We start from the raw sequence: 17,954 nt of genomic DNA on the forward strand, positions 1-17,954 counted from the left end.
GAAGCAAGTCTTATTTCTGCAGCACACAATTATTCGTATTGCTGTCCAATAGTTTAACCTCGTTAAGTTTTTTCCGAGGTTGATAATTTGAATGGAACCCATGCTAACTAAGTAGTTGCAACCGGTCTTCTGAATGAGGGAAATTGAACCAGTGTACAGGAGTTCACGGAAATATGGTCACATATTTCCTAGAGCAATGCTCTGGTGTTCTAGTGGTTCCAGCCTCTGTGGTACTTGCTGAATGCTGACCTCATCAAATGGAGTTTTGCACCGATGGGTCACGTGCTTGAAATGATGCCTAAACATGCTACCGAGCTCGTTCACAGATCGTTCACGGTTCCTTCCCATTCCTTGTCGTTATGAGCCACATATTTAAGGTCTGAATTTTTCCTTGAGATCGCGAAAGCCTTGTATGTTTGAAAGGAAGCCCTACCAATTCAAACGAAACTGTAATTAGACGGAAAAAAATGTGAACTGTCTGGAGAAAAGCCATTTCATTTGATGACAGTGGTCTTTGGATAAAGAGCCTGTTGTGCTGCAGTAGCGGGATAGATGTGTTTTACACCAATGAGAGTTTCGCCAGTGCATATATCCAAAATAAGATGTACAGATATTCTACTTTGAAAATTAGCCTTCAGTTCAAAATATGTTGCTTTTACGAACATTCCAGGTAGGTCTCTTATGTGTCCTCTTATCATACCAATTCACAATGATCTAAAATATCCCAAATTCTGACGTCCCAAAAGAGCATCTCGAGTAAAAATTCACCTTGTCTATCGTTTTTTCTACACTGCATTTTCAGACCGGCCAGTGCTTTTGTCATTTACTTCCAATCCCCCAAGTCCAATCATAGCCGGTACAGCCGTTAATTTGACTTGCGAAGCAGCACCAAGTCCCAACGCTCCGTGGTATAATTTTGTATGGCGTCGGATCGGTAGTCGAATACCACCTGTTCATTCTACCGTAAGACTTTCCGACACAGTGTCAGTGCTTACGCTGACCGCCGCACGATCGACAGACGATGGAACATACAGCTGCCGTGTTACGCGTGACCTGGACAGCAGCGGTTCTATTTGGTGGAATGATGAAAAATGGAAAGATCTTGCCATCGAAGGTAGACAGAATCAAAACAAAGACACTGCGACCAGTTTTCTGGACAACAGAACACTCACTCCCGACCAGCTGATTTTGAAGTTGGATGTGTATCGTAAGTAGATGATAGTTTATTGTAGCCCAAGTTCAATAACCACCAACGTTTTAAATTTGTCAGCATGTACCACAAAACCAAAATGCTACATGACCTGGGGCGGAATCAAAATTTCCCGCAATTATCACACACTCATTAACGTAGCATCATGCCAAAAATTCACCGAATTAGGCTTAACAATTATTTAGCCTTGGGAATCCGGACTAAATTAACTTAGTTGAATTTCTTAGATTCTAAAGACGATGTTGATTTTGCTAATCTATGGTGGTTATGCGAGCTCGAAATGTTTTCGACAATTTCCTTTTTGCCTCAATTCGGTGCTTCCTGACTGAGATACATCCACCGTGTTCGTATACTGATCTTAGGAAAAGGTAAACATAGTTTAACTTCTGATTGGGTTGATATCCAAGAACCACCCCGGTTTACTGAGGAACAATATACCTGTTAATTCTATTGTATCCACTCGTATGATTGGTAATGTGGTGATTGTCTGGTGATTAAACATGAAGCTTTCGAGCCGCAAGGGGATAAGGCATTGATTTGCCTTTTCGAAAAAACTTTCTAAAGTTTCACTTGATAAAAGAGGCCTTATGCCCTCGGAGATCCTCAGGGGGATAGCTGACTAGCTGGATTTGTTGGTTGGATTAAACGTGGGTCAATAGATTATGTACACTCAAAGAGTTTAAAACTTTTTCTATAGAGGAAAATGTAGCGTAGATGGTAGCTGGTTTGTTCGCTGAGCTAAGCAATTTGTGGATTTGTCGAACACTTTCATTCGATATGCTCGTTGCGCACCATCACATTTTGCTACTCAATTCACTCTCAGTTTTACTTAATTGTGGCATTCGTGGAGTTTGTAGGTAATCACCAATGGACGAAAGGACGATTTACTCCTTAGGACATAAATACAATTACTTACTTATTTGTAATTATAATGACAAACTAACCAAAGTAGTAGGCGCAAATATGAGTGGGCGATTTATGCTTATAATTGCCAACATTTCTTGGTCAATTGTTACAGTGAGGCATACCTGGAAATGGGATGCTAATATGTTGATCTTCAATAGTTTTGTTTGTTTGGTTATTAGTTGTTTTTCAAATACTTTACACTTTGGCCAACAACAGTATCTTGTTTAATCTTCTTCCTCCTTTCTCGAACCAAAGCAGATGGGAATTCTTTTTTTTCGATGTATTTCCTTGCTGGCTACTGGCAAAGAAACATAACTGAGGTTTGCATATGTGATTGGCCGAGTAAATAATGTTTATTTTGAGCAGCATGGGAGGAATTTGGTGTTCCAGTTTTTGACATAGGTATCCTTCCGTAGCAAATAACAGGGACATCGTTTGGGCTCGCTCTGATTCCGCTTCAGTTGATAGGGTTGTTACATGCCACCTGAGTAGACAGTTCAGCGTCTTGGTAATTACGCGCAATGATCCTTGAAGACTCAACCCTAATGGACTCACAAAAGTGATTATTCTTGTTGAGTTGTCTCCTCTGAAGGAATTCCAGTCGATGAACACAGATGACCAGAATAAATCAACTTGATTGCCCTTTTTCGGGATTACAACGGTAATCATGGGTAACATAACTCTGCGTGTACTTTGCGATTCCTGTCAACTTTCCGAAAACCTATAAAGCAATATGCGTAAAGACCTGTAGATTATCAAGATCACTATGCAAGCAGTGCACAAATTCCGGAGTATATGGAAAAAGCAGCTATTTTCCCTCCTTTGTTCAAGATCACTATGCAAGCAGTGCACAAATTCCGGAGTATATGGAAAAAGCAGCTATTTTCGCCTCCTTTGTACTTGTGGCATCCGAAAAATAGTTTTGATGTGATTCTGTCATTTGACCCGTAATAGCTTGGGAAGATTTCCCTGGGTTTACCGTCCGAGATGGTCTTCAAGTTTATAGCCGACAGTTATTTGGAGAGTTGGAGTAGCAATACAAATACAATACAAATACAAAGCTATACTAGTACACTACACAATAATTACTAGTCTTGCTAGATCTATAAAGTTACGTTGTCTTCATAAGTTTGTTAATACATCAGAATATCAGACAAACCATCGAGAGATAATAAGGATACAGAACATTATTTAGGTCGTTGCAAAATAAGAAAAGCGCAGTATCAATGAACAAAACTATGACGATCTTGGATTACGATTGCATAAAAAGATGAAGCTAATTGGTACGATATTCGAGGTATCACACCCCTATGAGATGTGTGTTACGTCTACGAAATGTATTGCGATAGTTTGAATATCGAACCAGCTGAAACTTGAGACAGCCTGGTGCAGAATACTCAGTTCGTAGAGAATTGCATAAATGGGAGATTCTTCTGGAATTCAGATGAGCCTCTCGTGAAAACCGAATTGGCACGCAAGGGAACCTACTTATCTAACTGATCCTTAGATAGATGGAGACTGATAGATAGCACGAGAGCATTTAACTCAGATCCGCCTGAGAGACCTGTGGAAGGGGAATGTTTGTGGCTGAACTATGGAAAGAACAGGTCATCTGAAAGATAACTGCTAAATAGTGCACTTTAAACTGAATAACTCCATTTCGTTAGAATAAATGGATGCAAAGAGGACGAAAGCATTGTGTTACATAAGTTTGTTTTCACTGTGCGTGGTTGTAACGATAGTAACGACTGTACACATTAAAAAGTGATGATAAAATATGTTCAAAAACTGCACTGGCCCAGGTAAAATTGCCGTGCTTCAACCGTGTTATGAACGATGAGTTTAGGTCTAACACTTGGACGTTTGATAAAATGCACTTTTGCCGGGGGTCCAAGTTTGGTGGTTACGTTGTATCAAATATTCATTTCGTCTTCATCCATGAAATAAAACCAGAGTTACCCAGTAGTCTGTTTGGTTCATCCAATGTAACACAAATTCATGATTCTTATCAGTCTATTTAGCACATCAATCCACCCCAGAAGCAAGGAAAGGGAACAACTCATCTCTTCTAAATCAACAGTTGATGCTGGCTGGCCCACTTACGTCGCTTTACCTAATAATGCTTATTAAGTAGACGAACTAACAAAAGACCGTTGGGAAAAACTGTGTTCAAAATTAGTGCGCGGTCGTTTGGGCCGAGAAAGTGCTTGGTAATGTGATACTGGTAGGCCTGCGTTGCCTCATCCGTTACATGACAGCGTTTTGGGTAATAAGCACAACAGAAAATGATTGAAGGGTTGACATTTCCGAAGAATTAGTAGTACGGTGCTCTGGAGCAAACACAAGGTCTTACAATATTAGCCAGTAGACTAATCGACAGGAGTTTGATAATAACGCGGATTTAGTCTTTAAACGGCAGATAACCTAACCGGCTTAGTCGTGTTTCTACTCCCTCTAATAATAATAGCGATAAAGTCTATTCTGCACTACCTGAGGAAGTCTGAAGTTGAGCCAACGGAAAGCAAACAGCCCAACTAACATAACACTTTCTTTCATCAAAGACACAAAGGTATCAGTCTTTTGACCGCTTGTTTAAGAAACTACTCTTTGTTGAAAGTCATGTTTTCCTTTCGCCTGAACCGAATGGCAGTGTAGTGTAGGAATAGAACAACCCAAAACAAGCGTTCAAAATCCATGACCAAGACTAACAACTGTTTTTCCCAGTGACTTCTTTCGCGCAGAACAACAGTCTTGCAGACGAGTTCACGGATGACTAATGCCAGGTAAATAACTCCCAAGCCAACTGCTGTGTGAAGGGTTGGTGGTGATAAGGAACTTGGAGGCAAATTGTGGTGCCTTGTGACGAAGACACATTGCTTCCTGACTAGGTCACTCATTCGTTCAGTCAATCACAAAAATTTTAAGCTGGCATGCTGAGGAAAACAGTTATTTTGACAACAGTTGTTGAGAGTGTGTACTTATTTCATGGTCCATCTGGAAAGCTTAGGATTTTCCGCGCCTTTGAAAAGTGCGTGGGGAACTCGGCACTGACAATGGGGAAAATGATGGCCTGAAACGAAAAAAAAACGGTCGACGTCGTTTGCAGGAGAATCGATTTGTGTTTCACCAAATGAAAAGTTCCAGGATCGCTGTAATAACTTCATCCCATTAACAACCGATAAAGTATATCAGATGAAAGCGACAAATCTGCTTTACCGTATACCGAAGAAAGCGCAAAATATATGTATGTGTACGAGAATGCAGTTTCTTGGTTTGTAGCGCAGCAACATTCCAATCACGACTCACCGGTTGATTTTGTTTATTAATTTATGGTTAGATGTTCCTCAAGGACCTCATATGGTTTTCGACCGTAACCTCGCAACCCTCGCCCACCAGAATACCGCTTGTCGATTTACCCATGCCTGTATTTGGTTGGTCATCAAGTGCATAACCGAATGACATGAAACTGCAAGAGTGAACGTGCGTAAGATGCACTCATCAGCCTCTACTAGGATAGCGTCTACATAAGCAAACTATGGCATCACGTGGATATCTTGTAGATGCTCTTTGCCACTGATCACTTAAGTCTACTTTCATACTAGTAAAAGCTCCAAATTTATAGAACAATAAGATATCCTATTTTCGGGCTTAGCCTATGCTATTCCTACAACCGAACGCAGATTTTTGGTTAGTTCTATTAGCCCTCCCTTACAAAGATCGGGTTCGAGGCACTCCTGATCAGTTCGAATATTGTGTTGACAAGGTGGATTCAACTAGCGCGCTGTCTTCTTCCGCGAACAGCACAAAGGATACCATGCATCTTACAGTACTTTTGTGAGTCGTTCAATAAGACCAACTCAACTCCTGATGTACCCTCAAATCTATCGGAGCGCAGCGAATAGGCCTAAATAATTGTTGCTGTTTGCTTCGTTCTAAGCGATGAAACGGTGAAGATAGTTTGGGTCAGTTTCTGTCCTCTCTGATTTAGATGATTGACAATCGATAATTTTACGCTGGATTAGACCATAGACCATTTGGGATAGCTGGCATTAAATATCTAATTTTGTTAGGCTTTGTTTACCGATATATTATAAAGGTCGTGGCCAAACACCGTGCTTGTGAACGTGAAATCGTCATATTCTTCATATCACTGCGGTCCTCATTTGTTTTGTACTTCGCACAACCGGATGAATATACAAGTCACTGTAACAGAGTTGTGGAATTTTAAGCATATTCGCTAGAATGAGTTTTCTACTGAACGGCATCTCGAAGCTTGATTGTTTAAAGTCAGTCGAGAGCCTAATATGGCTTGGAATGCAACAGCATACTAAATGAACCAGGTGAAATTTCATCTTAACGTAATGACCACTTAGTAGTGCATATTAATCACATTCGGCGTAACTACACCTAATGCAGCCGAATAATCAAAAACTTCGTCCGTATTGCTGAACTTCGAAACGGCAATTCTAACATTCGCATTTTGTTTTAAACTGAAAAATATACTTCTTGACGGCTTTTTCTCAAATTACAGACCCACCTGCAAACTTGACGTTCTCTACGGATCCAATCGGACCACATCGAGTCGGTAGTACTGTGACACTTACCTGTCTCATTCATGGAGGAAAACCAGAACCAGTTATAAATTTCTATCGTATAACTGCCACAGATGATGATTCGGTTTCCGCGTCACACAACCTACAATATTTCAATCGCTCGGGATCCCAAAACGAGAAGATACGAATTCGTCATGGCTTGGCAACTCTGTCGTGGATAGCACACCGGGAGGATAACGGTATAAAATTCGGTTGCTCTGCAGCCAGTGTGGTAATTACTGGACGACTGCTTTCAAGCCCCGTCAGATTATCAGTCATCTGTAAGTAAACATACGCCAACGGAGGCGTTTGTTGGTTCGTTTCACTTGTCAGTAGGGAGCCCAGAGCAAACCATCCGTAAACTGTGAATTGCCCATGGGTTACAAGAGTTGTGGTCTACTATTCGCCTTTTTTTTAAATGAAACACTATCAGAAACTAATTAAACATAGTCCGACAAAGCGACTGTATCTTTTGCTAACTTCCAAGATAGTCTGCCGCGCCTGACTGATCAGGAAACTTAACTTTTGCCATATGCAGTGAATTTTATTTATCCACCCGTTTATGAATAGGCTCGTTGACTTCTAGGTGGAAGAGATCTTCCGGGAAATTTTGTATCCTAATTTATCAAATACTATTCCCACCACGATACAACACGAGATTCTGATATTGGCTAAATAATATTAATGAGGTAAATTTTTACGTGTCAGCGTTAGTTTAGTACTCTGGTTGTCCAGGTCTAGCCTGGACTGCCTTGGAGCAATTAGTCACGTAACTGTTACGAGTGATAAACATGAGTCGGCTAAGGCCACAACAATGAGCAATATGAGGTCGTGAGCAAAAATTATATCTCTGCATGTTAATTAAATGTCTGCGTCAAATGTGTCGATTGGTCACGAGAAACCTGGTAACGCGGTTACTTTTTAGAAGATTCATTTGGTAATAATAATTTGATAATTCATTAAGATGGTGAAGAATTTGTCACATATATGTCAAGCTGCTACTTGCCACTTTCCTCGTTGTAGAGGCTTCCGTGGATAATGTTTTTCAGCAGTTCAAACTTGTGAGGCTCCTTATTGCTCCACTTATCTCTTCTCGGTGTTCAGAGCTGGAGAAAGCACAGCGTTTGAAACAATGTATCTCAGTCGCTTTCATCTAGACTTGAGCACCATGGCGGTATCCCAGCTCTCATGCTTTCTTCGGGTGGGAAGCAACTACCCATCTAAAGGGTGCTACTGCTTGAAGATTATCCTTTTTAAATGACCGATCAATGGTCTTTTCTGAGTACTTAGGTAGATAAGATGGAGAGCTCATTTTTTTAAATGTGTTATCTGATCTCGAGAAGCCTATACAAAATCCGTGGACCCATCATCTTTCGTCATCTCACTCCCTATAATTTTTTGAAGTTGTTGACAAACTGTGGTATACCTGCCATGGGATAAAAATAGGAGTTGCTTCATTATTTCAAGATGCGTTTGAAAATTTGTGAAATTCACTACTGAAAGCCCAGTATCTTGATGTTGGCCTTACAAGATACGGTTTATTTCCCCTGCCCGATTGAGCAACATGTAGTTTTGCCTGAGTTGAAAATGTCACCTTCAGACCTCTTCAACTCAACAGATTTACTTCCCTGATATGAGAACCTGGCTTTCCAAATCGATATAGATGACCAGGAGAAATAATTGACGTATAAGAACATTCTTTGATACGATGTCGATTCAAACCACTTTTCATCCGGGCTTATGAAACCTTGCGCTGTAGTTTGATTTAGTGGAAAATGTCCGAGACGCTCAGAAACCTTGAGGGATTGAAAAGAAACGTGTATTTACAGTATGTTCTTAAAAGAAAACAAGAAGAGTTCTGCTGAGTGACCGAACGATCTCTGAACGACTGTAGATCGGATAATTTGAGTGATAATGGTGGTTGTGGGTTAATTAGAGAGATTTGAGACGCGAGTGAATACTTGGTGAAGGATTGGGAAATCATCGCTCACCTTTATCGAGTAGACAAATATGAGAACCGAGCAAAAAACATGATAACGAATTAGCCTAAACACATTAAAGTGTAATATGTGGAATGTGGTTACGACATGAATAATGCAGTTTGCAATTCTTTGTCAGCTATGACTGAAGCCGATGGTGCAGTCTAAATGCGAACAACCCGAATGGTATTCCACGATTACCATCAGCGGTTTGATGATTACGAAAAAATACTACGTCTGTCCAAATAAGGATTTCATGTTAACCGTAACTGCGTTCGATAATTTGGATTTGTTGGCTTGTGATTATTGCTTGCGCACATATTTGATTTTTCGAAGTTAAAACCCGAGTAAACCGAAAGCATTTTCTAAATTTTTGCGTCCGTTCAAACTGACTTCTGAGAATCAATGGCCCGGCTAGGTTTATCCAACTGTGCTGCGGCTTGGTGGGTGATCTTTATGGTTCTTTAAAGTTCATGCCACCGACCGTATGAAGTTTTGAATAATACAGGGTTCTTGGAGGAGTGAACACATTTTTAAACGGAATTTTTATGCCCTTGGGTATTCCCAAGGGCATCCTTCCCACATGAAAGGCTACTGTAAAGTGTTTTCCACTTAAAGGAGTGCTCACAAGTATACCAGGCTTATACAGGAGCTCAGTTACAGAATCGAAACTGCTACACGTACTGAGACCAGTTTGGATTCTTCTGTTGTCTGCCAGATTTGACGGGATATTTTTTTCTACAAATTTATGTTTAGTGTGGGCCCTTGTTACTTGTGCCCGAGCTGGATTGCAGTGATCTACAGGTTTCCTGAACTAATCCGTCATACTGTCCCACCCTCCACTGCCTTACCGTCCGCTGTCTTACCATATTCTTCTTACCCAGACCATTCTGTCACGGGTAAACTGCCTAGGTTAAAAGTTGCTTAAACCACACACGTTGCCGAAGTATATCTTGCGAACATTAAATTTGCTTTCCCTAACTAAGTCTTTATTTTGACCCACATTATGGTAGCCTCCGATTTGTAAGAAGAAATCTAAACCTATATTTATTGTGGTAGAATACTCGCGCTTTTAACAGACGGCCATCTGATTGGAGCAATTTGTACAGATACAGGGTACAGTGAGTTGAGAGAAAAGTTGGTTTCCGATGGAAGGCTGTTCTTAACGTGCGATATTGCTACTAAGATCCACTGTCACCGTCAGGTAATCGCTGTGTGACAATGATTTAGTAAAGTGATTCAATACACTGAGTTGAAAAATATGTTTACCTTCAATCGTAGGTTTCTACCAAGCCGGATACATAATATTACCAACCAAGTTGGATGAATCACAGGTCAAATATGCCTTTGTCTGAGTTTGAAAGCAGCTGCATAATTCATGTGGGATTCTTCAAAACAAAGTGCCTACAGAAGCTCCAACTGTTTATCGCATACGCTGAAAAAACCTATAATAATGTACAGCGTCAAAATCATCATCTGAAACACTTGTCATTTAAGTAATACTTAATGATTAAGTTTCACTACAGAATGTTCACAGTCGAAGAGTTTTCAGCAACCTTGTGAGTAGTTTCCTTCATGAAATTTAAACTTGTTTTTGACCGGATGTCAACAAAATTCTTTGCTTCTACGAATGTTTTCGACTTTCTGTCTAGAAAGCCAATAAGAAACCATAAGGAGAGGCAGAAAATTGCACATTCTATTCTTAATCTGTTTGTCGAATGCACCGAATTATTTTCAGTTCCCCCGGGACCCCCCATCTTGACTGCGTTTCCACAATCGGCCGTGAGTGAGAATAGAACGCGTATTTTCAAGTGCCGCTCGTCTAGTGGAAGTAACCCACCGGCCTTAGTGAAGTGGAAGCTATACACTTCGGTTGATTATATCACCAGTTCTGGGACGGGCAGTCCCAAACAACCCACTATCTCAAGAGCTTTGGATCGATTGCTCTCGGGAACCAAGGAGGCACACGTGTTTGATGCATCGGAAATTGATGATTTTCAAGCAGACGGTCGCCAAGTTACGAGTGCATACCAAGGTACACATCACCGGGACCCAAATAACCAGGGCTTTATAGCCTATGGAGAGGCCCGCCTGGTCAGTCGACCGTGGTACAATGGAGCTCGTGTAAGCTGCCACTTGGATTGGCCTGTGAAAAACGTGCTATCCAATACGACCTCCAACGCCAACCATTCAGAAGAGGATTTGGAATATCTGAAGCCCGCTTACCTCACGACAGAAGTGTTTTGTAGGTTACTTTTAAGTATATCACGTCGTTGCTTCTTAAATATGAAATAGAACCTTGTTTAGACTTTGGCGTCATAAATTGAAGAACTTTCTCTAGAAATAGGTAGCAAGCTGCGCCAGCATGTATTTGTTTCCATTGACTAGAAGATATTCTAAATCAGACAGGGTTGTTGCCTCATTGCATGCATTGATTGTTGAGAGGAAACTATTACGTGTATTTCAAATGACATGCGGCTGTATGGGCAACAAAATAATAAATTCAGTGTTTTCCCTAAAAAATATTCTGCTATTGATATACCAAGCAAAACCCTTAAAACCGTTTTTGCCTCCAGTGAGCCTTGCCGTTCGTCGTGATATACTCAGTCGTGTAGCTGAGAACTCGGTAACCTGAATAAAGTAGTCTGAAAGCCAAAAGCTTAGCATATGTGAATAGGCAGGTATTTTCATAAACTAGTGTCCCGGGGTGGCATAACCACCTTAGATTCCACAATATGAAGGAATGTCACACAGGAGTTCCCCATCAGCTTCTCGGCATTTGAGATGGCCTTCGACCGGTTGGCTAATACGGTGAATGATTTGCAGACGCCTACTACAGATTTAATCAACTCTTCTGAACTGTGTGCAGCAAGGCAAGCATAATAGAACATGTTGTTGATACAAGAAATCTTCTCCAGTTTGGACGGGCAAACAATTTTCCGATTAGACAATGTTGAAGGCATTATAATTCCAAAGGAAACCTGTTTTGAGGCAGCAGTCTATCTTTTAACATTGGAACGCAGTACCTGTTCCTTCAGACCTGACTGATAATCACTGTCCTTTACATATATAGCCGCAAAATGGTAGCCCCACATATTGACCTCAGTCAGCCATTTTTTCCTCGCGTTCTTTTAAAAAAAGGTAATTTGAATCAGCGGTTGGTCGTTTGATTCTGTTCAGTAAATTAACTGCTCTCCCAGCCCGACACAAAATACTATAACTTCCCGTGGATTGTGGTGTATTACTGTCTCAGTCTAAGAATATGAAGCTAATTAGGTTTGGATGCAGACCAAATGACGGTTTCACATTTTCTTTCATGGATGCATTTTCACGTCTTAGAAAATTTACACAATGCGGGTCCATTAACTTGACTGTCGAGTAACGGGAGATGGGCGATTTCGCTCACCAGCCGGTTTAATTGACAAACTTAACAGTGCACATTGGGAAACATAACCAAGTACAAACATTTGCAGCGGAAACGCTTTACTACCGAAACCTTTCCACTCTCAGCATTTTCGCGCACCAGGACATTAGCGAAAGAAAGGGATTTCATTTTTCATCCAAGCGCACTGAAATGTCATGCGTAGCTGTAAACAATGCCACTTTCTTGCTTGAAAGTTAGTCATGAATTACCTACAAGTATCCAGAGATGCCACAGTGCAAGTATCATCTGAGTTGTTACAAAAACGAGAATACTGCCTACTCTTAAGCTGATTGCGACAGATCAGACGAGGCCTTTCTCTGAAACGCGTGAGTTTGGATAATGGCAGGACTGAATGCACTTTGAATGACCCGATTGGCGTCATCATGACTCCATGTACAGTGACGTTAGGTTTACCTACCAAGTCATAAATGAATGCTTAAAAGCTGAAGGTACTTTATGGCACCATGTTGCAATAGTGCAACTTAGGCCTCCCACGCTGGCGACAAACTACCAGTCGTTTGAAAAATGCAATCCGCATTGATCGATAAAGCCAATAATTTATCCGGACTGTGACCAAATTCGTAGGTCAAAAGAATTCTGACCGAGTTGGCGCCTGCGTAAATTCAAGCGTACTATACTGGATATTTGTGAACTGCCGCTGTGAGTGCACAAAAACCGTAACTTAGTCCATCAAAATGGACTTGAAAATCCAGTAGACTTCTAGGTACTTAACCTCAAAAACTTCCACTACAGTAGACCACTTCCTACACATTCTACACTCAGTTAGAGATCGTGAGTGGCTACAAAAATGTTGGAGATAAAGTTTATATTAGCGTTATGCTGCACTTAAAGGAAACGCAGTCAATTATTTAGCATTTTAATACAGATGAAAATCATGCGAAGACCGAAAGTGATGAATGAAATTATTTCCAGCACAACCGTGTGTCGTATCGAATGGTTTGATAGAATTTTGCCGCAAGTGGGTCTTAACTGATACTATCTAGATAGATACTGCAAAGATTTCCCCTTCCACAGTTTCCTTTGTTTGTTATGTGGCTTCTCTCTAAAGATCCTACCAAGAACAATTCACATTTGGTTGAAAGAGCTTTGCATATCAATTTGGTTTCGACGCGAAGCTCACCTGGAACCCAGATAAACCTCTCCCCTATGATGTTTTTATGATTAGTGTACTGGGGGCTCTGATAGACTTTTTATCCGACTGTCGTGAATTACAACCCTAGTTGGTGACAGGTAGGCAACTTTGCTTCCAAACTAGCCTCTATCAGAGCTGTATCATAACACGGAACTTGGTAGCTCTGGTAAGCTTCTTTCTTTCTCCGGGGCTTTGGAACAAGCAATTAGTAAGTTCAAGTTCCTAGTCCTCACTGATCACAGACTGGCGTTAATCAAAGTAGCCAGTCGTCATATGAGTCCCCTTTCCAAACTGAAAAGAGGACTGTTACAACAACGAGACGCGAACATGCAGTATCACACCCGTTCAATGGTTTCACGAAATCCTGTTTAACTCTGGTCAGAGTGCAATTCAGACACAAAAGTTCCGCATGGGAAAAAGGTTGTTGGTGCAGAAGATCACTACATCGAACGCAAAACCTTCTAATTCTTCCAACCGTCCTTCTGCTCTATTTACAGTTGCCCCTTCAATTGTCACGCTGAGTGTGGATCCTCGAAATGGCATACAGGAATTCAGTGGCCAACAAGTCATCGAATGCGCCACGACCTCCTCCATCCCACAAGCTCAAATCACGTGGTTGCGAAGACGACCGAAGCAAGTGGCGGCACAGGAAAACTCTACTCAGCCCGAAAAGCAAGCTGAATCAAGTTGTTGTGGGACGCTTGAAGATCCATTGGAAACATTCAAGGACGATGAGATTGTGGAGGATGGAGTGAATATAGATATGGTTTGTCCTATGATTAGCACACTCGGTCGTTCTACTTCCAGGTTGTCACTTTGAACACAAATATTTTCCCCCGGGATTACACGGACGGCAGTACGCAGACGACTAAACGAATGTGCAACGAGCTAAGAAGTGGGATATTCCAAAATTATTTGCATGCCATATCCTCGTGTAACAGAAGAGGCAAGATATAATTGGGTGTACTCCGAGGTTATCCTGTGTAACTCACTGAATTCTCAGAATATTGTACCCAAGTGTAAATGCTGCTGGTTGTTCACACAGAGGACTTATGCTACGCTATTGCAGGCTTGTTTGCGAAACACGTTGTTGTCCTAAACATGTATAAGAAAGTAATGACAAATAATGCTGAATAGGCGTTCGTCTTGTAACGACCCATGTGACAAACTCGTTTCTATTTTTTGGGACATCGAGGTAAGAACCATGGAATTTCAGGTTGGACACCATCTCCCGCAAAGAGGCTGCCCCTATTAAGCTCCCTGTCAGGTTGAGGGTTGTAGTCTTTAAATACAAATATTTGATTTTCTGTAAGGTTTTAAGTAGTGTAATGCGCTCTCAGTTTTGGATGAATTTCTTACTTTTAACAATCGATACTCAAGGAGCCAATCACAGCCTGATCACGTGAATAGGAATTGTGCGGCTTAAAGGCAGCACAAACACTGTCAGCCCACGAACTTCAGGTCGATTGTTACCGCAGTTCCTTCTGACAGCAGCGCAAGAGGTTTGTATACATACGGTGTGTCAAGTTCCATGGAACCTCAAGTTCTTTTCAAAACCACCTTTTGAGGGAATGTTGATTATCCCCTTCAAACGCGCAGTTACGCCACTGAATTCGAGTAACTTCACTGCACCTGTTAAGATGTTATGGAGGCTTATTAGGATCATTTTGCGGGACACAGGCAGAAAAAGATACACGTCCATATAACATTTGAAACCTTCTGGACACCTTTGATAGTGATAGTTTGAGTGCGATGTTGAGCATAGCCTAAACTGTTCTCTGCGAGAATACCGAGCCGAATTCATTGGTCTGTTTGATAAGTCAGCATAACATGTAAGAGTACAAGACGTATTGTTCTAGGGACAAGGGTTGTTTGAGGTCCACATCAACTATGAATCATATGCGCTGTTCCGCCGCAGGCAGGTTTGCGTAAAATGACAGACTATCCTGCCAACTCTAAGGGAACGCACCTCGCCATATGTGTTACAGAGTATATGCAGTCCAGTTCAGTGGAAAGTGTTAAGGACGGAAAGTGCGGTGGACGCGTTGGCGGCAAAAATCGGCCTCAGGGTTGAGCATTCATGCTAGATTTGTGGACCGGTGCCGTAGCTGGACTGTAATTTCGATAGTCCAGCATTTGAGCAGCAAGGGGATTGGGGTCGTTAGCTTGTGGTTTAGTACCTCATAGACTGAGTGTATTTGAAAATATATCGTAATAAAAAAGAAACCCTCTGCTCTGTGTCATCTCACGCTTTTATTTAACTTCCGTTGTTTTGCCGAGGTGGATATCACAGAAGGACATAGATCCAAGTTTCCCCTAATCTATTCCTGTATGACAGGGCCGTTTAGTTGGATGCTTAAAGGCTGGTCGTAAGTTTCGAGAGGTCTAGCGAAGACTCAAATGAAGATATTAGTTCCTGGTCACAATAGCTGCCAGCTTTGTCAGGAAATTTGGCTATTCTAGCCGACGAGCAGTTCCTGTGAGAGATTGGGCAACCATGTATTTGAAAATTCACCGCTTGCTACCCGACATAACTTGTGCGTACGCTTGAGCACCTTCGTTGAGCAGCAGATACCTACTTCTGTATTTTGTATGCAAAGTCTGGACATGAACATATGGTGCACTTAGCTAGGAGGCTTTTTCATTATCATTCTAATTACACCAGTGAAAAGATAATGGCATTTCACTTCAATCTGAATGATTGTCCTTCGTCGAAATTCATTTATCTGTTTGACGGATATTCGCACACATACATGGATTTCATCTGTGTAATTCATTTCACAACAGTCAACTTTTGCCTGTCATGCTACTTTTTACATACGCATAATAAACTGCATAAAATGAACATCACCTGTTGTTCCCATGTCACGTTACTGTGACTTCAGTCAATCCATATATAGATACACTTGGAATGTCCTTGACTAAGTTACACAAGTGCGTGCATGGAACCGCACCTGTGTAATCTATTGTGTGGACATTGTATTGAATGTTTTTGTGACAGCTGTAGCCTGTTCAAATTAGTGGCGCGAAGCCTCCATGTCCTGCAGCATCGTCCCTTACTCTCTGTACCCTACGTATGTGACAGCCGACTTTATAATGCGACCAACGTTTATGCATTACAAAGATGCCCCCCACGATTAGTGAGCTCTCTCTAATCGGACGTCGTATTGATTGCTTTTTTGTCTTATGGTCCTTTTCTTCCCAGAGTAACAAATGTGGTAACTATAACTACCGCAGTCTCAAAGATTCATGGCGGTAGGAACAAGCATCAAGAGCGTAACATGTACTATGGTATTCTGCACACTCCGCTGGACTGTTTCAACTCCGCCGCGAAATCGGATGGAATCTGCTTTGAACAATGTTTGCGTAACTTCATGTTCAATTTGCAAGCGAATAAGAAACGATACTGTCTCATTGAAACTGTTACGAGAGAAATCATTGTTTCGAACTGTACGAGATTAGTTTATCAGCCGTGAACGTTAACTCAAGCAGGTTCTCTTTGATTAATTTGCTTCTACACTTGCACGGAAGGTCAGAATAATTCAACTATTGGATTGTCTTATTAATGTACGGGAGTTATTTAAACCCAAAACAGACGCGTTTTCAATGCTGATGGTCTGTGGGACTGGTAAAGCTGATGTAATATTCGACTAGTTGATGAAACGTTTGTCCTTTAAGTAAAGGTATTCTGTGTTCAAATGCCGCGAAGTCCAATAGAGCTGTTTCATCCCTGTCGGGATTCATCTGCATTACGTATCTAATGAATCCATGGAGTCTGGTGCTGCTGAAGCCTGTCAACCAGTCTAAAGTAGTAAAGCCAGTGTAATTCGTTGGAAAGCGGGATATCGACAAGATTTGAATCCACTGTGAGTTGTCAGACGCCGGACATTCAAGCAATGTCTATGACTTTGATTCAATGTACAAAACGCACTATCTTGCCTTGTGTGGGGCGAAAATTTTTCACCATTCCGACATCAGAGTAAAGTGCTTTTGTTTATTTAGAACCAAATAGAATCAAAGCGTTACACATGCAAAGTTCATTTCGGCTCCCAGATACGCCAAAGCAGAAATGAAATGGAGACCGCTTTGTGGTTTGTTCACAGAGATCTATAAGAATGTAATACATGTAACATAGTCTGTAATAGGGTGAAACAGGATGAGGCTGAGCAACACTACCTTTGTCACGAAGAGACTGGACCTTACCGTGGTGTGACGGTTTGCGCACCTCAGCGATCCATTGAGCTATACTGGAGAGTGTCCCGCGACACTCACAGAGTCTCTCATACCAGGTTGGTCAATGGTTAGAGGTCTGACGAACACAGTCTCCTGGCCATCCAGGTTGGGGGTTGGAACATGTGGCGACTTGTTCCGTAGAAATGATGCTGCATTTGCATTTCCCGCCAAACACCGCTGCCTTGCGGTTAGGCTTTTGAGCCAAAGGCTTTGACTGAGGACCCTAATCGTCCTCCTGTCTAGGTGTAGGCGCCCTGGCAGTATCCCAGCCCTCGCACAACCATGACCTACACAACTAACAATATTCTCATGCCACATCGGCAGTCGCGTGGTGCCATCAGCCGGGTCGCCTTACTTGCTGCATACAGCAGGGCGGGTAAGCGAAAACAGGCTACTGCTGACGCCTCCCTTCTTTCTCCTTCACATACTTTTCCTTCCCCCTCTCCCCACCCCATTA

General features: G+C 41.7%; 1 protein-coding gene across 1 annotated transcript in view; it reads left to right on the plus strand.

Annotated features, from left to right (window-relative positions):
• Positions 1–746: 746 nt before the first annotated feature.
• The window catches only part of T265_14928 (hypothetical protein), a gene marked incomplete at both ends in the record, with an annotated part of 62,005 nt that continues 44,797 nt past the window's right edge, over positions 747–17,954 (plus strand). The window contains 4 exons of the mRNA XM_009175811.1: positions 747–1,207; positions 6,648–6,940; positions 10,362–10,932; positions 13,762–14,030. Of these exons, the coding sequence (XP_009174075.1) occupies positions 748–1,207; positions 6,648–6,940; positions 10,362–10,932; positions 13,762–14,030 (1,593 nt within the window). The remainder of the gene's footprint in view (positions 1,208–6,647; positions 6,941–10,361; positions 10,933–13,761; positions 14,031–17,954) is intronic.

Source organism: Opisthorchis viverrini (assembly GCF_000715545.1).
Source record: "Opisthorchis viverrini unplaced genomic scaffold opera_v5_295, whole genome shotgun sequence".
Taxonomy (NCBI): Eukaryota; Metazoa; Platyhelminthes; class Trematoda; order Opisthorchiida; family Opisthorchiidae; genus Opisthorchis; species Opisthorchis viverrini.